General features: G+C 36.4%; 1 protein-coding gene across 1 annotated transcript in view; it reads left to right on the forward strand.

The window, feature by feature from the left end:
* LRRC9 (leucine rich repeat containing 9) overlaps nucleotides 1-20,689 on the forward strand; it is a 39,728-nt gene extending 19,039 nt beyond the window's left edge. The window contains 17 exon segments of the mRNA XM_074909185.1: nucleotides 774-911; nucleotides 5,735-5,759; nucleotides 5,762-5,911; nucleotides 6,298-6,481; nucleotides 6,483-6,514; nucleotides 7,301-7,425; nucleotides 7,942-8,015; nucleotides 8,017-8,060; nucleotides 9,602-9,734; nucleotides 10,065-10,195; nucleotides 10,256-10,259; nucleotides 13,068-13,204; nucleotides 13,795-14,012; nucleotides 14,224-14,292; nucleotides 19,844-19,966; nucleotides 19,968-20,025; nucleotides 20,517-20,689. Of these exon segments, the coding sequence (XP_074765286.1) occupies nucleotides 774-911; nucleotides 5,735-5,759; nucleotides 5,762-5,911; nucleotides 6,298-6,481; nucleotides 6,483-6,514; nucleotides 7,301-7,425; nucleotides 7,942-8,015; nucleotides 8,017-8,060; nucleotides 9,602-9,734; nucleotides 10,065-10,195; nucleotides 10,256-10,259; nucleotides 13,068-13,204; nucleotides 13,795-14,012; nucleotides 14,224-14,292; nucleotides 19,844-19,966; nucleotides 19,968-20,025; nucleotides 20,517-20,689 (1,818 nt within the window).
* Nucleotides 20,690-22,364: the final 1,675 nt, after the last annotated feature.

Raw genomic sequence — 22,364 nt, forward strand, 5'->3', positions numbered from 1 at the left:
TCTGGCCGTAGGTCAAAAATTATTTACTAAACACCGATCTCACTGATCTGCTGGTACCTAAAATTATATGCTAGCATGATCTTGGAAACAGTCATGTTCAAATTCTACTGAATTCAAAATACAAGAAAGTAACTATGTTTGCCAAGTAGAAACAATGGAGAGGAAAATAACAGGATAAACCAACAGCTCTACATACTTTTAAAAGTATCTAGTGCCAAATTCTTTGTCTTAAGGTCAGGCGATTCTTCAGAGTATTTTATATACAGATCCTTCCCAACCCCTGAGCACAAACTTGTTTTACTCTGGACTATATCCCAGAGCAATTCTGAATCCTAGGCTGATTCTAAGCTACTTCACTCAGTATAGGTGGGCTGTATAGGTGGGAACTTGGTATCAACACAATTTTTATATGGTCACAGCCCAGTCACAATTAAACTATGTCTGCTCACATGCTAAGATCATGACTTTCTGATAAAAAAAAAAAAAAAAAAGGATAAATATCTTCACAGAAAACAGACTGTAGTGAATACAGAGCATTTTAATGAGCTCTACCTTCTCTGTTTTATGTACTGAGAACTCTAAAAACGTGATCTGTGCAAGATCTGTAGGAGCCTTGCAAAACTATTAAATTTACTACATATATGAATTATTATATCTACTATTATATCACCTTCCCCTTCCAAGAATAGCAGGATTTTTATGCCATTTACTAATGCTGTGAAGTATATACAGTATATCCTTAATACAGTGTTTTCTTTCATTTTTTTCCTCAGGTGTCTCTGTTAAAATATACTAGGACTGATGAAGAAAAAACTCCCATTCTCAGTGTATTTCCTTGCACTAAAATTCTGTCTCAAATTTGCAAGATCAAGGTAAATTCACAGATGCATCATAATAACTGGTATTCAGTGGTAGGGCTGATGCTTTTTAATGTATTTAGGTTAACATTTAGATTAATCCCTGTAAGAGTTTCTTTTGTTTTCTTAAGTTTAAAGGTTTAATGCTTTTTGGTTAAAAAATATTTCTGAATACATTCAAGTCTAACCAACAGTTGTGTTGTCTCTGAGCTCTGAGAATGTCCATTTCCAGATGCCTCACAGGAGGTCCAGGATACCCTGAAGAGGACATTTAAATTACTTATTTTGCAGTGCAACTGTCTTTTTAGCATTAATATATTTTTAAGACCAAGGGATACTAATAACATTCTCTAGACTGACTTTATGCATAAAGCAGACAAGAAAGCATTAGAAATGGTAATTTCTACCTCAATTTCATACCATCTCTTTGAGCTACAGCAGATTTTACAGTAAACCATTCAGATTAGGATTAATTTCACCTAATTTTGCTTATCTACAGTGCAGATGATAACCACATTTGAACATTCCTTTTGTGGACTGTGCAGAAACAAAAATAGTCTGGGGACATGAGTCACGGAACAGTTTAGAGGGTTACTGTAGGTTGAAGTGAACTGCAACCTACCAGAGAGCCCCGCCAGCCACCACAGATGGCGATACCTCCATTGCTGATGTTGTTTTGCTGGTATGAAAACCACTCTTAAGTGTTTGTTTAAAGATTTCAAGCAACAGTGAATCTACGAGGTCTCTCCTCATAGATTTCTTTCTCAGAAATCTTGTTTCTAATATAAATTTGGTTACTATCAAATTTCATGCAGTGCGTCTCATTTTGTCTCTATCTGGTGTTCTAAAGGAGCAGAACCAGGTGTTCTGAAGGACCAGAAGTCTTATCCTTATTTAGCCAAAAATCATCCCACTTTATCTTATCTTAAAGAAACTAAGTTAGGTTGAGCTTAAGTGTCTCATTATGAAGTGTTTTTTTTATTTCTCATGACATTATTCTAGTTCCTTTCTGAACATGTTTCATTATGTCCACATGTTTTTTGTATATGGCCTCCTACAAATCTATGTACAAACTTCCAGCACTGGACTGATAATGGCATACCTAGAAAAAATTCCACTTGCCTAATCCTACTCACTAGTACAGTGATTAAATATTAACTGACATGCGTGTCCTTGAGGCAACAGCACAAGCTCACATTCGGCTGGTTTTCTGTCATTAACTCCAGTCCTTTTCAGTGTCCTGAGATACTGTTTTTTCATTGTGTGTGAATTTCTCTGTTCCCAGCTACATAATTTACAAGTTGTTCTATGCAGAAATGTGCTTTTTAAATAGGGTCATCATGTTAGTCATTATAAAACTGCTGTTTATAGTGGACCTTACAAGCATCTTAATGTCACCTCCTAATTTACCAGGAAGGGAATTCTGCTTTATTTGCTAGGTCACTGAGAAAAAGAATTTAGAACAGAACATCAGTAAAAGTACTCTGTAAAGTGGTGATTTTCTTTCTACAGTTAGAATAGGTTTTGTCTATTTAACAAGTTACCTTCACTTTTGGATATAATTATTTTTTTATTACATTTTCAGACAGAAGCTATTAATCTTATCAATACATTTACATTTTCATCAAAAGCAATTTATTATTAATTTTGTTTCCTATGCACCATATTGGCAGCTACTAAAGAGTCCATTAACTTGTAATTATTTACTGTGTTGCATATCAGCCTTTCTATGATACCTAAGGATGATATCAAGCTAATCCTATTAATCCTCAATACTATTATAATTTCAGTTTGTTCATAACCTTCTAGAACTTCCCAAGTTTACTATCATTTGTATAAAATGAGTGGCTCAGAAAGTTCTTCAACTGTTTCATTAATATCCTTGACTGAAAAATTTCTGCTTAAAAATGTTAACGTAAGTAGTTCCAGTTTTAGATTCTTTTTAGTTATTAAAGAAATATAAAGTAATTTTTTTATCCATGTAAATTATGAGCATCTCATCATGGTTCTTCCCAAAGACAGAGAAAAATATTCATTGAAACTATCTTCCTCTTCTGGATTCTAACTGACCATTTTAAAATCCTTAGATAGGATCAAGCCTATAGCATTGCTTGAATATCATTAGGTCCTGATTATGATCTCCGGTTGTATTAGCCATCAAACTTGCACTGACATTTTTAGCTTTCATTTTCAGTAATCCATGTTTCTAACAACTGTTTTATACTCACTGCTATAATTTTTCCGATTTTTCATTCACTTCTGCTGTAGTGGAATAAAAGGGCCATAGCCTGATCCAGAAGGGCTCATGAATATTTGCTGTAATCTGTAAATTTAAAAGGGTGAAAATATTTTTAACTGTAAATGTAACAGTATATAATAATGAAGTGTTTAACCTTCTGCATCTTTAAACCTCTCCTAACTAGCCATCACATTTTTTAGCTTAAGTTTTTGTGTCACTCATTTTGCTCATGACTGCTTTTGGCATATGAAAATTGCCCTTTTTAAAACACCAAGGCTATATAAAGGACATGCTTATGAGGTACACTTGCTTGTGTTTTTAAAGGATTGCCTCCTAAGGCAAGTCAAAGTCTTTCATCTACTTGCTTCATTTAAGGATTCCAGGAATTCAAAACACTCTGGAAGTATTTTAAAGGAGAATGTCAGTGAAACTTCGAGAATATTGAGCAATTTTTTAAAGAGCAAGGACACTGGTGGCAAGGATATTGACAGACCCAGACTGATTCTGGAAATTGCAGCCAGCTGCTTTGCATTCCCTCCCTGATCAGTAGAGATTGGCCCTGAAAATTTTTTATTAGAAAATTCCACAGCTATGCTTAGCTTATTTACCTGACAATTTTGAACCCAACTTTTTTCACAAAAGTATAGTGTTGAAACATGTTGAAGCATTAGCTCTCCTAATAAGTTCTATAAATTCTCTAATGCATATAGCAACAAGAGTTTTCTAATACTTACCCTTCAAATATTCCCTGCCCTAAAATTTAGAGGCTTAGCCATATTTCATGTCTAAAGCCAAATGAGCTTTACCACATGCATATTGAACTCTCCATACTAATCCATTTCTTGTGATCAGGCAGGATTAAAATCTCATGGAGTTCTACTAAATACCAATATGAAAAACAGATTGCAAGAATAGAGCTAGTAGGTTTATTTTCAAACCAGCAAACATTGAGAATAACCCTTTAAATGTTATCTCTCACCTTGAAAGACTACCTAAAATTATAAACTAATTAAGGAGTCACTTGATGAGCAGTAGGGCTGAAGGAACTTGGTTTGACTTAATAAAGAGCCTTGCCTTTGGGTTATCCAATGCCTAATCAGGTAGGAGCTCTCAGAGTTTCTCAGATCGTTCAGAACAGGTCTCTCATAGATCCTCTGGCATTATAGCTGAGCTAATATTGCAGCCTTTCCTTGACGGGGATCATCAGTTTATAACTCTAATTCAGGTGCTTGTTTTCATGGAATTTGTAGAAAGTCAAGTGGTGCTTGTCTAGCAGATTGGGCCAAAATTCACCAATAGGTTTAAAAATTAGTGGTGAGGCTAGCAGATGGATATCCAGGTAGCACAATCACATTAGCCTTGTTTCCTTAGGAAACTGAGCTATCAAAAAGCCTCAAGAGTCAGTGGAGGAAGATCCAAGGTCATTTTAACCTGTTCTGATCCATCAGCTGAAATCATGTTAATCTACCCAGTATGAAAGGTTAAAAGCTCCTCTGTCAGTACAATTTGTTATTAGAATATAGAATAGCTAGAGGAAAACACACTTCTGTTGACTAAGTGTAGTGTTTCATTCTCTGTGCATTAGGGAATTCATGTTTAGAAAAAATGCCAGCAAAATTAATGCTTCAGGATATGTCATATAAGTTTTGTGACATCAGAGAAAAGGGATTTATAAAGAGTAAGATAAATACTTTGGAAAATAAAATAATATAGTCCAAAAATATTTTTTAATCACCAAAGCCAGTGAGAAATCCCACAGAATACGTAAGTGATTGTCTTAGATACAGTCCTACAATAATATTTGAATTTTTTTGATTGTGACTCTGTGATTTTCTCCACTGTGCAATGATGGGCTAACGTACTGTAGTATTGTCGGAAAGGGGGAGTCATAGCCATACAAGCAGGTTATGGATTGGATCATGGACAGCCTCGTCTTTACAGGAAGCTTGCTGCCACGTGTCTAAAGTCAGATCCTGTGTAAGAAAGTTTCACAATCTGGGCAGCAAAATACATGTTTGGTATTGGCATTTATTTGTTTCTGTTCAATAATATTTCAAACAAGAAAATTACTGAATTTGTTGATCTATGATAGAGAGAAAAGAGTGTTTAGTTTGTATATAAAAAACATGAAGAACTATAAAGTTAGGATAAATCCCGCTTTGACTTTGCACTCAGTCTCTTCTAGACTAAACATCCAGCCTTGGTGTTAGGCTGAAATCCTGTTTCTATTGAAGTCCTGTTGCAGAATGAGGGTGTGTAAAGCAGACTAGCCAATAATATAATCATGTATTGCAGAAGGATTTGAATTGAACAAAATTATATAAGATCTAATGCAGACAAGAAAAAAATGTCTATGTTCAGATAGCTTCAGCTGCAAAGGTACATTTGGGAGCTGGCATACCTGCATTGTAGAGTTCTTGTTTTTGGAGGAGAAGCTGAACTTTTCTGAAGTTTATTAAAGATGAGTAGCTCTGTGGTATAATGGGGAAACATCACATCCTACATCCAAGAAATTCCCATTGATATTAGTAGGAAATGTACACATAGAGACTGAGCACAGAATAAATAGGTGGAATTAATTTACAGATTTAATTGACTGCTCAGTTTCTTTCAGTTCTAATACTGAGTTTTACTACAGATCACTGTCTTAAATCTGGATGACCAACCCTCTTCAAAATTTCCAACTTGGAAAAACTGGAGCATTTAAGATGGGCATCGTTTAGCAACAACACACTCGCAGCAATAGAAAGACTGAAGTCTTGTCTTAACCTCGAAGAACTCACTTTAGATGAAAACTACTTTTCAACACTAGATGGTACTATATTTCCCGTGGTAGTGATAATGCAGACTGTTAAGCTGGGGCACAGTAAAAATGTTTCTTTATAGTGAAATATTACAGAGGATGAGTTTTTTCTCACTGCCAACAGAGTGAGCTTTCCAAATATGAAAAAATCTGAGTATCTCTATCACAATTGAAGAAAGGGAGTGAAGCAGAACAGTAATGTTCCAGCAAAATAATGATTTCTTATGAAAATATGCATATTTATCTATGTTTAATGATCTATTTGATTTAGTTACAGTTGTACCCAGTAACACAAGCTTATGTCACCTGTGTCACTTGTAACCAGTTTAAATTCTGTATCAGCCACCTTGTTCTGATACAGCTCACTTTATACTAAGTGTATCTTGTTTCTTTTCAAGGAATTTCAAAGCTCAGTAAACTTACAAGGCATACTGTAAATAATAACCATTTTATCAGCCTCAAAAAACATGTGTTTGAAAATCTGTCTTATCCTCATTACATTTCCATTGAGAACAACAGAATCATATTTTTAATTGGTTTAAAGAAAATTTACTCCCTAACAGAGCTATACTTAAGTAATAACTTTTTTTACCAAACAAGACATACATCATTTAAAAGTAAATATTTACTATTTCAGAACTAATTTGTTTTTTAATTACATTAGAAATACTGTGTTTCCCCACTTGTTCAAGTATAGAGGAAGCTATACTTAAACATAATTCCATGTTTAAGTATAAATATACTTAAATAGAAGTATATATAAGTATAAATAAGTATAACCCAGTGCCTGTGGGTGCTGCATTCATCCATCTTTACAGTGGAACCCGAACTGATGAGAACCCCAGTCTAACATTTTTGGATTGATACTTACTCCTGAGAAGGAGGTACTGAACCCTCCAGGTGGACTGGACTCAAAATATTCTGCAGAGGTAATTACCCCTTTTACCAGGTAGGCTAAATCAAGGTTTACTGTCCCTGGAATAATTGTGCAGCTCATGTCAAATTACAAACAATTACACCCGCAGCAGTCCCAGCTCCTTTCAGTTTACCTGGAATGCTAATGTATGTATTATAAACTTTGCTGGCTGGATTCAAACTCTAATTGGAGACTTGAAGCCCCAGTTCTTATTTATGTTCAGACTCTGTAAAAACTGTGTGATAGCACAAAGGCTTTTAAGGCAATGTCAGTATAGTTTTCACTAACTTTTAAGCTTTCTTTGTGGCTTGAGTGTTGAAAAGTACTATTAATCTAAATTAACAGATCTGGATTTGGTTAAGTGATTTCTCGTTTTTGAGTCATGCAGACAACGGCTGAAGAAGGAGCTGAAAATAAAGTAGTCTGAATGCACATATATATGGATGTTTTAAAGTTATATTAATAAACGTGCTTTTTTTCTACTTAAGGTTTAACTAATCTGATAATTTTCGACATGCATAGAAATCGAATAGCCTAGAAACAAGATCACTACTGATTATTTGTATTATTCCATCTTCCCTATCTCAAAGTCTTAGATGGCACTGCAGTAGTAAATTATTCTGTGTGGAGATTATTACTATAACTTTTAAAAAACAGTTCTTCAACAAATCAAGACCCAGCTGATCAGACTTGTTAATATATATGTAATCTTTTCATATAATCCATAAAACTTCTTTGTCTGTCTCTCTTCAGTCATTTTGGGGTAGAAATTGCCTTTTTTGGTAATAGTACCTAGCACAACAGTGTCCTGGCACATGCTAGTGTTCCCAAGGCTTTAACTGTAATTTTGGAGCTTAATCATTTCTAACACCTATGAAATTAGTATACATTACTTACAAATCTAGACTTACAAATCTAAACTGACTGAAAGCACACAGACTATCTCCATTAATCTGTTCCATGAGAAAACAGTCATCCAGGTCTGCTCATATAAAACACTTTTAAAGTTATTTTGATTTTAGACTTTTTTAATTCATTGAATTGTAAACTGTTTCTTGCTTTTATTACTATGATAGTTCTAGATCTGCATTAATATTGCAGACATCACTTCAAATTCATTTAACAGGAATCAACAGAAGGAGAAAGTGCAAAAGGCAACTTCACCTCAGACATGATTGCAGATAGACTGGGACATTCAGACCACAGAAATGCAAGAATTAAATTGGACAGCTTCTAATATCAGGTGTGGTGATTTTCAGAATTGTATTATCTATTAAAAGTAGCATCTAATACTGTGGATACAACATCAAAATCTAAAGCTAGAATCTGTATTTAGCAAATATGCCTGATAATTCCCTAGCATTTGTAGGCCAAATTCCCTTTAGTGATTAATAAAATAACTGTAATTTTTCATCACAAAAGGTTATTTTCTGAATTATGTTGAAGAAATGTTCTTTCTCTAGATGCTTCCATTTTTCATTTAGGGAGTGGTGCTGCCTGCACACAGTTTGACAGAAAATGTCTAAGAGAGATAGAGTACTGGTTCCAAACCAAGTATATCTAGAAGAGAGATTTTATCTGATCAAAACTCCTCTGTTCTGGTTCCTTTCAGAACAAATTTGCCCAAAGTGAGCACTGACATGTATGTATTTTCAGTACTGCTTCTGCAGTCTTCCAGTTTCTGAAAAAGCTGCCTTGTTCATTGTAGGTCTACCAGAATTTAGAGCAAGAATGACCTGTGATTGGTTACATTAAATGCATCCTTAACTGAACACTGGTATGTGCACCCAGTGGGACAGTCACTGTTCTGCGACACAGCACTAATCACACTTGTTTGTAGACATCATCCCTGATATTGTTAGGAGAGTATTTCTATGGGTAGTATGTACGTATGTGTCTTCTTAGAGACATATTTAATATTTTATATTATTCATCTTTTGATCTTAAATAGCCTAGAAGACCTACAGCAACAGTATTACCATGCCAGGAATATCAGTGTCATATACTCTGGAATTGAGTAGGTGTTGCTTATAAAGAAATTGTAACTCCTTTTAGTTTGACTCTTGGTTTCAAGAGACTGTTTTATTAAGATGTGAGAACAGATACAAGTATTTAAACATTCTTGTCAGGATTATTTTCTGCAAGGACACTCATTCCCTGGAGGCTTTGTTGTGAAAGGTTGTAGAGCAATACCATAACACTGACTATGTGCCTTTTAAGGTTTTACAATTGCAAGCCTTGAATTTCTTGAAGAGATGTATCAGCAACACAATTATGAATGCCTAAAAATTACTTGAGGAATGCCTCTCTGACCAGTAGAGTATCCTGCTTCTACCATTAAGTAGTAACAAGTACCTTGCAAGCAGGCTTCAGCGGAGCTGAGGTACACAATCGCAACCTGCGTGGTGCTTCGGCAGGCCTCGGGGTAAGTGGAGAATGGAACACCCCATCTGAGCAATTACAGCTCCAGTGCTGCTGGAAAGCAACGAAAACAGCCTAAGAGGTATGGAACTGGAATTTCAGCAATGTGATATAGAAGCAAACAGAGCAGCCTGTTGAAAGCCCTTGCCTTTGGTGTCAGAATCAAAACAATTGTTTACTACTGGAAAAAGAACTGTGAATTTGCTGTGATATTTTCGTTAGGGTGCTTCTTTCGTAGGAGCATGTTGCATCTCTTACCCCAAAGCCAGCATATTACAGATCTGCTCATGCTATATATTTCTATTTATTTTTCTATATTACTTGTACTCTAAATCCATATTTGTCTCTTTTTACTTAATTCAGAGCTGTAGAGCTGGTACTAGCAGACCAATTTAGAAATGTCTGTGGCATGAACTTAAAGAAAAATAATCTCACGTCTTTCAGTGGTTTAATCTTCCTTCCTAATGCCAAGGTGGGTTCATGACACAGTCTTTTCTGGTTTTCTTAATAATATTAATGATGAACTAATTTCCTTTGATTGAAAATACAGTCTTTAATCTCCTTTAATACCCTGGTGTTCATGGGTTTTTGTAACAACAGCAATCGATCAGCACAAAGCTGATTGCAACCACTGTTTCAGTTTTACAGTGTTGTTGCAGTAATCTGATCCAAAATCAATTAATTGCACCAAACTTTTTTAAGCACTTTAAACTGACTGATCATCTTTCTAAAGATCAAATTTCTGAGTCAGAAAAATGTAATTGGCAGCTTTGCTAATGTGTTAACAGAGAAACATTCTGTTTGATTAATTATGCTTCCTTTTTACAGGTGTCTGAACTACAATTGCATTGAATCAATTCTGCCTGAACAAAAGCAGCCTAATCAGGTAACAAATAGGCAGCAGCTGTACTGAAAGGTGACCTCTCACAGCTCTGGACAGGAAGGACTTGCAAAAGAAAGCAAATACCATCAACTTTTTAAATACACTTTTATCTCTCCTTTACTCCACTGAGGAGGAGGGAGGTGTCTTCAGTGTCAGTAGCTTTGGATCTCAATTTTTTTCCCCCTCCTATCTTGAAGAAACACAGCAGATTTTTTTTGTTTGTTTTGCATGTATATAGTATGTTTGGCATCATCTAGCTGGCTTTTCTTTCCTAAGTTCTTTATGAACTTTTTCGGCCACTTCATCACCAAACTAACTATACCAGGCTGCTGTCATCTGTCCCTTGGATCCTATCACATAGGTGGTTAGGCATACATCGAAACTTTTTCACCTTCCTACGAAGGGTTTCATGTTGAGTAAGGGAACCACCTACCTCTCTGGCTGTTTGTTTGATCTGGGAGAGTATGGACACATACCTCTGCTTAGGTTGATCATTGATATTCTGTTTTCATTCTTTACTTAAAATTGTACAACATTACACTAACAATTTTTAGGAAATATTCAGATACTGGGGAATATACTGAGGCAGTAATTCAGTACCTTGAGCCTGACCTGTAAAAATTCAGCTGCCTTACACTGTGTAGTATTCTGATGGCAGTCACAGCCTTTTGTTAGAATCGGTGAGTTTAGCCAGTTCAGACTACCATACCTTTTACGAGCATAAAGAAGGCTTTCGTATATTCATCCAAAGTTCTTCTGCAATGTTGTGTGTAGTCTAAGCAGTCAGTCATCCTGCCATTAAACCTCTTTCCCTTTATTCATTTTGTAAGTTATATTATTTTCATCATCCTCTGAAGGAGACAGTCATACTTCTTTCTTCTTCCTTCTGCCATCAACATTAGATTAGCCTGTGTCCTAAAGAGCGTTTTCAAATTACCTTTCAGTCTGCATTTCTCATCTGTGTGCTCTTTTAGTCAGGACTGAAACTTCTGGGACCTGTCAGGATTCATTTACTTATTTCTGCATGGATAAGGCAACATCCATAGTCAAATTCAGTTTTATCATATCAGACAAATCTTGCAAAGTCACCATGCAGAGTTCCATCTATACCTTGGTCAAGTTTTACAGAAGTGTCAGTGACAGAGCATCAGAAAACCCTGCAAAACTTAATTGTTGTGTACACACTTCTCAAGACATCACACAGCTCTTCACTGTCTTCATTCTTTGCATATGCTCAGCACCTGAAGTGTGGGAAAAACATTGATTTGTTTTCCAGTTTTCTGGGGAAAAGGGGTATTGGCAGAAGCACACATGGATATGGGCTGTTTGGGCTTCCATCATAGTGTGACATTTAAATTTCTGTGCTCATTTTGCTTATCTGCTTCTCCATGAGAGATTAGCATTCTTTATACAGACTGGGGGCTCAAAAAGAAAAAATTGTGCAGTAACTGCAGGAATGCCCCTCTTGGTGGGAGGAATTTTTTTATCCCCTTTCCCTTTTTAAAAATTGACAAATTTAACTTTCTCGCAGGCCACTGACACTTGACTGATGTTCCCAAACTCAGTGCAAGTCAACAAAAATACTTCATGATGTTTCTCAGCCAGTTCTTCAAATGTGACTTACTCAGAGTCACTGATTTAAACATGTCAGATTCTGGCTTGATAACTGCTACTTAACAGCCTTGAAGTCAATAGTGGAATGGAAATTATTTCATTATTACCGTGTGATATGAATAACATTGCCCTTTTTCTCCTCACAAATGCAGCACAAAAGTATTTAGTGAAAAACTATGCTTCATATCAGGTTTATTGATACTTCTACCAACTTCAGCTAGTAATGATCCAGTACCATTGTCAAGATTACTTTTGGTATCGATATACTTTCAAACTCTTTCTCACTATTCTTAATGCTACAAGCCATTGATGTCCCCTTCTGTGCATTTGCTCTTTTCATCAATTTTTTGCATATTTTTGTTTCTTACTGTCAATTTCTTTATTTTTCCATTTATTATAGCTCCTTTTAATGTCTCACTAAGTGGATACTATCTTTTTAATCGTTGTTGCCTTCTTTCTCAAGTGTGAGATATTCTAGGAACATAAATGTTCTTAAACCTTCCCCAGATCCTCTTGGCACTTTTCTTTGGAAGTTGAATTAGCTCTTAATTTTTGTAGCCTTGTGAGATAAGCCTGTGTAAAGCATAAAATATACGTATTACGTATTTACACATCTTAATACAAATTAATATTACTTATTCACATACAGTTTAGATACTGTTTTATTTATGATATGTGAATGTAATCAAGTCACTAGCTGCTCAGCAATCACCGATACTTAGTGTTTCAATGGAAATTGAGTTTGCTAAGCACATTGTTTCATTAGATTGGTTGTAAGGAAGAAGCAAAGCTAAAATTAGAACCTTTTTTCCCTTCTCTCTCTTAACCTATTAGTTCATGCTACCTAATTACAGGTCAGACATAACAGAAATGAAGCTTTTACAAATTCATAGAGCGTGCATGTTATTTTATTTTGCCCTATTGTCATTCAGCTGTTGGGAGAATACACCCAAAGGTTGCCATAAGTATTTTACTAAATCTAGAAGTGATTTACAGCTATCTTCTTTTCATGTCCTCAGACTTCTGTGAGCAGAGGAGGGGGCTTGCTTTATTTGTTTGATTTCCAGAAAATCTGACCTAGCTTCCACAGAACAGAAGTTTGTATGTGAAAGATTTCCACCTCAAAGTAGTGGATTTGTTTCATTTTTCTTTTTTTTTTTTTTTTTTTAACATACACAGGTGTAATTCCTATGAAACATGTTCCAGTGATTAGTGAAATTGCAGTCATCCATATATTCTCTTCATAAATGTTTTTTTTGGGGTGGGAAATGCTGATATTCTTTTGTGCAAGAAAAAACTGTGTCATCGTACACTTGTTTGATCTATTAGTTTAGGGATGCAGAATTTGGAGAAAACCTGCCAGTGAAAATGAAGAGTTTGGAAGATTTTAATCTGGATTATAATGGAATCACTAACATGGCCCAGCTACATCTTACCAGGCTAAACCACTTGAAACTTCTGTTTTTGCAGAGTAGGTGGTAGCAGCTTTTCAGTACATTCATTCATTTCACAGTACTTTCCTTATGTCCAGTCTTCTTCACTCCATGCCTTGAATTTGTGAGGGACAGTCTTCTCTGGTCTTGACCCCAATAAGAATGATATCCTAGGTTTAATTCTTGCCCTGACTCCAAGATTCTTCAGATATTGAACAGTGAAATTCTTTGATACTGCTCCACTGTGCCTCACTTGTCTTTTACAAGACAAGGGCAGAGCAGGGAAACCAGCACATGGAGGACATATTTCTCAGCTCATGGCCTGTAGCAAGTTCCACACTGAGGAAATTTTCTTCTCATTATAATTAATACTGACAATAATGATTAACCTAAGTCTTGTTCCTCAAAATGCCAAGATTTTTTTAGGAAGATATTTTGCTTTTAATAGAGATGGCAGGTAGATAGGTGAAATCAAACACACTGTTGTCCAGTGTCACTGAAGTGGTCCAAATCAGCATACAAATAATTCAGAAAGTTCATGAGCTGTTTTTGTTTAAGATATTTTTTTGCTGGAAAGGAATACAAATCCATTAAAGATTATTGCATGCATTTACTCTTGCTATATTAGGAAATTACATCAGCCAAATTGAAGTACTTGAAGGTCTCCAGTTTCTACAGGAATTGGTATTGGACCATAACCGCATTAAAAGGATTTCACAAGTCTTCCTTGCTAGTCAGAATGGTCTTCTGACTCTTCATCTGGAGCAAAACCACTTATGAGAACTGAACTGTTTACAACCTTTGGTAAAATTACAGAAACTCTTTCTGGACTTCAACAGAATTCAAGCAGAGTAGATTTTTGTTAATGCTGTAGATTCAGTGGGCTAAATGTGGTAGATTGTTTTCAGACAAAATTCCTGTTTTCTTCTATGGATTTTCCTTAGTAAAATTACCAGTATTTTCCCCCATATATACATATATATATATATATATATATATCAGTACCAAGATTTTTGAAAACTCCTGATATATGGTATGTTTTTTAACTTTTGGACAGGAATCATCTGAGCTTGAAAAACTTCATGTTATTCCCAGTTTTAGGGTGCTCTCAAAACACGGAAACCCAGTAAGGATATTTGTTTGCATTGCTAAATAAACTAGATGAGAATTTCACTTCATACAGTGAATATTTAATCTTTGTAATAAACTATTAAGAATTTATCCATAACTAGGTCATTCCTAAGTTATCTGCTATTATTAAGGTTGAAAGCTTTGTAGTATATGTGATGATCACATTGCCTCACTGTGCCTGTCTCAGTGCCATACTGTGATCAGAAGTATCACTCTTTAGCAAACTGTTCTTCAGAGTGCTGCAAGATAAATTTAAAATGCAGGTGTTTGCGTGAGTATGTTGCAGTGATGGGCTGTCCTTTCAATATTCCAAAGCAGGTCAGATCTGTGAAGAAAGGTCAAAGAATGTTAAAGGATTTCTGAAATACTTGGTTTTATTTTTAAAATGGCTCAATAGTAGTCTTTGTTGTTTTGCACATCACTCCTGGAAAAAGTCTGGAAGGGGAATTTCAGGTTTCTTTTTTTGCAGACATGCTTCAGTTTTTCTACGTAGTACTTTTGGTTTGGCTTTTTTATCTTGGGAACAAACTATCAGAACACAGTAAAGAAGACCCTAGCCTTTCTGGTTTTATGATTACATATCTATGGGACAGAAGAAAGCTAACACTTGCACACAGTAGAAAAGGCTTTCCTGGACAAGTGGGACTTGTAGGGCCAAGTGTTTGAATGAAGTTTGTAGGATCTCAGCTTCATGTATTTAAGTATCTTAGCACTGATGAGCTTTAAAGTAGCATCAAACATAAATGGAAACAAAACCATATTTTTAATTGTTAGTTTTGAGGAAAAAAATGTGGTTTTCTAAAATTCAGTTGAATATATAGTTCATATGGATAGTTTTTACAAATAGACCCTTGAAGATTAGGTGGAAAGCCCAAAACCTAAATGCACCTTAACCTCCTTTTACCATAAACCTGCAGTGTCTAAAGCAACAGGTAGAAACAAGGGAAGAGAGAAGGCAGGGGCGTGTTGGAGCAGTAATACATATGGTGCAGTCATGCACTCTGTTTTCAGTGGCTGACTCAAATATTTTTGCTCTTACAATATTTTTTAAACCAACTTGCAAATGGTCATACAGATTCAGAAATGAACTTCTGAAATGGTTGATGAAATGGCAGGAGAATGTCAAGCAAACTGAATGTTAGTAATGGCAAGAACAGTCATGCTTTTCACGAGGAAAAAAGCCAGATTCCTCTTGGGAAATTGCTATTCCAGCATTTCCTTCTTTAGAATTGCAGTCCTAGACTTTCTCCTGAATGGGATCAAGGTGGTGGGCTCCCCTGCCTCCTCTACAATGTAGCATTAAGAGGTACATCTCACAGTGTATTAGTAAGCATCAGTTAATACCTGACACTATGGTCTACACTTCAGATAACATCGTCATTTTCAATAACACGGTATATTAAAATAGAAGAATATTGCTAGCCTTTTCTGTCTGCAGCACAGCCTGCATTTCTACACTTGGCCTTGTGCAAGGCTGTTTCCTAGTCACGTCTTTGCAGGGCACACAGTGCACTCGCATCCTCATGTGCGCTGAAGGCCATGAGAACTTGCTGTGGTCCAGGCTAACTTGATGAGGAAGGTATAAAATTGCTCACAGCATGCCACTTTGTCAGTACAAAGTGTCAGTTACTCATGGGCACTTAAAGTTGAAAAACACTGCTCGAAGGTATACAGTCATTTATGCACAGTTTGGATTCTGTTTCTAGGAGAGTAGCATTGGTGTAAGGTTTGGTTCAAACATTTACTGGTGTAGCAGAGATATGATCTTACTGACTTCTTGGACAAGGACCCCATTTCTGGATTAATTTGTATTTCCTTTGCACCCAGTTCTCTCAAGAAGAACTGCTGTTCATTGCTTGTGTTTTGACTCCTGGTAAATGCAGAAGAGAGGGTGAGAGCTGACAACCAGCCCCTGGAACAGGTAAAGCAAATGTTACTCAAATTCCAAGGACAATATTCACATCACCTATAATGGGTGCCTAATGTGATTATGACAGCGTTAAAATAGATTTTTTTTTTTTTCCTTCTAGATTGCTTGAGGGATTCTATCTCAGGTTTTGTAAAGTCAGGAAAAACATATGACATATGCTTCCTTTCTTCACCACAGACTTTAATGAGTGCGAGAATCTGTAACAGGTTCTATCGTCCTGCCAGGAAGATGCCTACTATTTGTTTGTTGTGTTACCTTCATTAAGGTGCCTGTAATAGGCAACTACAATACAAACCAAACATTTAAAAACTATAAAAGACCCATTAGAGTCTCAGGCTCATCTATCTATAGATACAGATGACACCATAGATTTTATTGCTCAGAAATGTGAAATTTACCCCCAGTAGTAACTTATACTTACCCTGAAATTCCATGCTGCAGCAAATCCACTCATTTCTTCCAGCAGGGTTCACCCTCAGTTCATACTTCTGTGCACTTACACAGCTTTTAGATAGTCTAGTCTACAGGTAAAATCAGGTCACGTTTGATGAACCAAATCCTCATTCGTAGATTAAGCAGATGCACCACCAGTGCCATGCCAGTATGTCCATGCAGAACAAGGAACAGGAGTACCCACACGTTCACAGGGTGTCTGCGTCTGATAGTTTTTTATAAAAGTTTAAGAGGAACCTAATTCTCTTACCTCATAATGTTACTACATAATGCAGTACCACAGCAATGCTGTATCAATGTTTTAAACTGTAATTTCAGGTTTAATTATTCACCGCTATAACTTCTCTGTCCATCTTTTCTCAGTAAATGTGATTCTTGACACACCAGATTCCTATTTCTCTTCTTGCTGATAGCTACCTTCATAATTATTTTCTACTATAATTTGATAATGTAACATATTGTCTTATCTTGAAAGATACTATCTTGTCCCATCTGTATCCATTGGAAATACTTTAGCACAGATAATATTCTTCATTTATTGCTTTGCCTGTAAGCCTGTGGCTTTCTGTTAGCTCTCACTGTCCCTCCTCATCGAAGTACTTGTGTCCATTGCTGTGGTTCAGCCTTGTCTATCCCCATGCTTCTTGCTGAGAGTGAGGTCATGTCCTAATGCCTTGAGATGCAACTGCTTACCATGAGCTGACCACTGTTACTGGTCATCAACATCCCTTTTTCACTGCCATATTTCTACCTTTGCTACTCCTTTTGCTGAGAAGGGGCTCTCTGGACAAGGTACCTTGTTTTCCTCCAGACCTTGCCCCGAAGTTCTCACTGACTGTGAAACCGAAAGAAAGCTTCACAACAGTTAGGCGTCTGCTGTGACCATTGTCTGTCACACTGACCAATTTTATTGCTCATTATTTTCTTGTGCTCACCCATCTGTCAGTCTGTCTGCATTCATTGGGTGTGCCTCATCTCATTTTACAGTATAAATTCACTGGAACAGAGATTTTTAGTAGGATTCACTGTTAGGTTTCCTAAATACAAGAATAACAATAACAACAGCAAGGAGTCAGAGAGGAGGGTAGCCCAGCACGTGTCTCCCACAAACAGAAGGTTCATTGTCTCTGTCGTTCTGTTTATCACTAAGACCCCACTCACTGAAAGAGTTTGTTGTCCCACAGCAGACCTGTGTTTTCTGTATCACAGCATGAAACTTCTCTGGAGATTTGTTTGATGAACAGAATGCTTTCCTTCCAGCTCAAAGACTTCAGTATGCATTTTAACCATCGGTTTCCCCAGACGGATCAATAGAGTAATGAGGAGATCTAGAGTCTGTTCCCACTCAGTGTTGTGCAAACCAGTTCTCTCTTCAAGTCTCAGTTTCACATTTATGGACACAGAAACAGTTCTTCTGCACATCTGAAACATACAAAGTACAAGGGATGATGAGAAGCATCAGTACAATTGGTTTTATTCTCCTGTCCTCATCAACCTGTCCAGGTTTTCCTCAAACCTCTTTGCTTTATAGATGAGAAGCACAACCAGTGGACACCTATACCACAAGGTTATTCTACTCCAATTGTTTCCTTAAATTTTTTACAGCCATGATGCTGTCGCCATGCCCAACTACATCTAAACTGTTGCTGAGCTGCAAATACTATCTGATGCACTGACTCTAACTCCTTTATCTTATCTTATGCTTTCCACACCTATGGGTTATGTCCTTACTGTGTTGTTGTATAAATGTATTGGTGTAAGTATTTTATTGTATAAAGAAAGCCCTTTAGCAGAATATTGGCTTCTAGGTACAGCCAGAATAAATGCTATTATTTGATACTGCTATTAGTGGTATCTTCACTGTTTTATGAAATCTCAGTCTTCACATTGATAGTAAGTCACTGCTGAAACCAGACAGGTTAAAATCCAGGTACACTTGGGTTCTTCATCTGTCAAATTGTGTTACCACAGATCTCTGTCGGGCTACATTAATATCTCTGTTTGCAGACTCGGGATCTCTGTAAGTTAGTGAAACACATTTTCCTACTTGAAGCCACAGTGCATGTATACAGAGTTCAAAGCACTTTGGGATTGAGTAATTTCATGTGTAAATGTTTTATTTCAAAACTGACCTGTGCTTTTATTCATTGGACATCACTTAAATAAAAACATGGCAGAATGAGTAAAGCAATAGAAGCATGTTAAGACTATATCTTCAGAGAAATCTCTGTTTTATATTCAGGTTCAGTGAAGATGTTATACCTCATTAGCTACAACAGAACTGAGCCATTTTCTCATTAGATCATTCGAGTGGAACAACACAAAAGATTTTTCAAGTTTGTCAGTTGCATTTTAGTTGTGCTTTTTAAAGTGCTTGTTAGAAAGCAAGAATTGAAACCGTATGGTGTTGTTTAAGCTTAAAAAGTGCTTTTGATCTTAAGCTTCAAAAGAGATTTTCCCAGCAGAAAGTAGGCTAACACTTTATTTAGTACTGGTTTAGGTAGACACCAGAACACTCTGTACATCATAATATTTTCTTTTTTTCATGCATTGATTAAATCTCTTTTCATGTTGTCACTGCTGAATTAGAGATGATTTACAGGAGGAAATCAATCACCATTGTCATTGTACTGTACCCAGCTTTAACAAAATTAACAACTCAGGACAGACTGGCAGCCTTAAATCCGTTGCTACAAGAACTGGTTGTCACAAACCAAGACTTATGAACTGCTAAATATTTTAAAATATTACAAAGATCCTTGCAAAACCGAATTTTTATCAGCCCCCTGCCAGCCATCCTTTGTAATGGGTTTACATTTGGAAATGTATTGGTTTCCATCTTTCTCAGTAAAAACAGCTTCAGTGCATTACAGTAGCTTTGCTCTTGAAGTGGTTATAATTTTACTTCAAGCATTTGAATTTTGTAGCTACTGGTGCTTTTTAATGTACACAACTTGCATAGCTTCTGCATTTGACAGCTTATCTAGAAAGCGCAATAGTCAAATCTTAAACTCACAACAGTAATTTGAAGACTGATCCTACAGTTCTTTACTCACAAAAAACTGATCATTACTGATTATATTACTGCAAAAGCAAAAAGATATTTCTATCATAAAGACCAAGATATGTAATCTTTATTTTTGTTTTTCCTTTTCTTATGAAGGGTTTTCCAGTTGCAAACTCTCCAGAGGACTTTGGATTTCCTGCACTGCCAGCAGACTTTAGAAGAAATAATTCTCTCAGAATAACAAATGGGAATCTGAATGAAAACATTAACCATTTATGGCTCTGATCTTATATCTGGTCATGAACTTGAAGAGCCTTTACTGAATAAGTCAAATGAAAGTAAGCATAAACAAACAGGATTACGTATTCCTGAATACTTAACATAGTTATACTCCCTCATGCTACATATTATATGGCCATATAAAGCATTTTTAACATGGACATTTTTATCTTTCTTGGGTATCTTGCAAGTCTGTAAGTTTCTCACAACCTTCCCAGAGATGAGAAATGTGTTTTCTGGAGGAATACATATCTTTATCCGTTCTTCACCCTAAGATGGATCTTCAGATTCAGTCTGGATCATTGATAGAAGAATTAGCCTTTAAGTGCTTTCAAAAGATTTGGGGTTGTGGTTTTTTTTTTTTTAATTTATCAACCAATTTCAGTCTGTAAATTAAAGTCTTAACTATGCTAGGAATGGAAAAGAAATCATGTAACATGGTTCTGGTGAGGAAAATTATGAAAAGGAAAAGAATGAGTGCAGTACTTGATGACTGGCAGCTAGAGCGAGGCTGCGCAGGGAGAATATCCATGTACATTTTGTGTTACAGGTAAGTCTAAGAACACAGGAATTATAGCCAATATTAGGAGCATCCACTCAGAAAGAGCTCTTAGGCAAGCCAAAAGAGCAGCAACTAATCTTCTAAACCATTTGGTGCATCACAGTGCTGCTTCTTGAACCAGTCAGCTCCATCAGGGCAACAGAGAAAATGTGGGCAGGTGAGGCTCTTACGAGCCCTAAACAGTGCTGCCTCTTTCCTTTTTTAGGGGGGGGTGCAGCCAAAGCACTTCTCTTCAAACATGACTTTTCTTTCTCTAAATGCTGCCATATTTTCTTTACCTCAGTTCCCAGATCCATCAAAAATGTGTTTATTCTCTTCTGATAAAACTTGCAATGCATCTAAGGAAACATCTAGTCAACAACTCAAGATTTTGCAACTAGAACAATGACTACACAATGAAATGGAGCCAGCTGTTTAACACAAATAAGATGGTTTCTCCCCAGCCCCTGCTTAATCCTGTTTTAACTCACAACCTTCTGGTTGGTTTGTCTTCTGTTGCCTGAAGTCCAGTTTTGTTTAGTAATTAAAATATTAAGTACAGAAGCAGAAATGCAAGGGTAAAGCTGTTGCTGTGGTTAAATATATCTAATAATTGTGATACAAACAGCAGTATCTTGCTGTTACTGACTGCCAGCAGCTGAAACGAGCCAGTGTGTGTCCAAATGTTACACCAACATTTCTTACTGTATCAAATGTTTCTCCACAACAGGGAAGTGAACAAACAGGTCTGGCACTAGGACTTTCACATTTCCATCTTGATTACTAACGTTTACTATCTAAAGAGATTCCCTTAAAATCAGTTGTGTAAGTCAGTGAAGTGATTCTTTCTGGAATCAGTACGCATCATTTCTTTCTGTGTAACGTTAGTCCCAAACAAGCATTTTTCTTGGGCATCTTTCATATATTATTATATGCCATGGTATAAACTGCGATTTTTTCCTTGCTAGAAGAGTGTGTTTAAAAGCTGTAGGCCATATTTGCCAATGAAAAGAGAGCGTTAATTAAGGGCTTGTTCCCTCATATGTTTCTCTACAACCATCTTCAACTGGTATTTACATATGCACAGAGATGACAGGAGTAGTTTCTAAAGGAACATGTATTTTTGGTGACTGATATCACCAAACCTCTAGAGGGGATACACTTTATAAATAAACCTTGTTTAAACCAAGTAGTGCCATGCTGACTCAGATGTTACAGACGAGAAAGCAGTGGTCAGAGGAAGTGACATTACTCAGCATGACTGATTTATACAGAACTAAATTCCCTCTAGCCTTTATCTAAGCTGGCCTCTTCACAGGACTGGATTCTACCTTAACTGCATACTGTCCAGGATCCTTTTACAAGTATTTCTCTTGTACTTAAAAAGTGGGCTTTTCTGCCTTAAAGCAGCATGTATGACTTTTTCCTCATGTTGTAGATTGACCCTCACACATTAAAAAAACAACACATGGAGACCATGTATTTTTAAATAATGCAGATGAGATGCTGTAGTAAGCATCCTCTATCACTGCTCGCATTTCCTTGCATGACACGTGCTCTTTGATCTTTTCCCATTTCTCCCAGCCTGTTGTAATGTTACAGAACGATGCATAGTCTGGGTGTTTCCAATTTAGTCTTACTTTTTATTAAACCCAACATGCTAAAGTTAGAAGAACATCACAAAGGCACTCAGATAGTAAAAAAAAGTGTTTGCATCTGATTAAGCAAAGCTAGTCACATCATCCCAGATGAGATTAAGTGATGCTTTAGGACAAATCAAGTCTTTTCCCTCATGGCATCTCTTCAGGCAGAGTTAAAGCTCTTCAGGTGTCTTAACAGACTTACTATTCAGGTATC

The sequence above is a fragment of the Athene noctua genome, chromosome 6 (genome assembly GCF_965140245.1).
Source record: "Athene noctua chromosome 6, bAthNoc1.hap1.1, whole genome shotgun sequence".
NCBI lineage: Eukaryota > Metazoa > Chordata > Aves > Strigiformes > Strigidae > Athene > Athene noctua.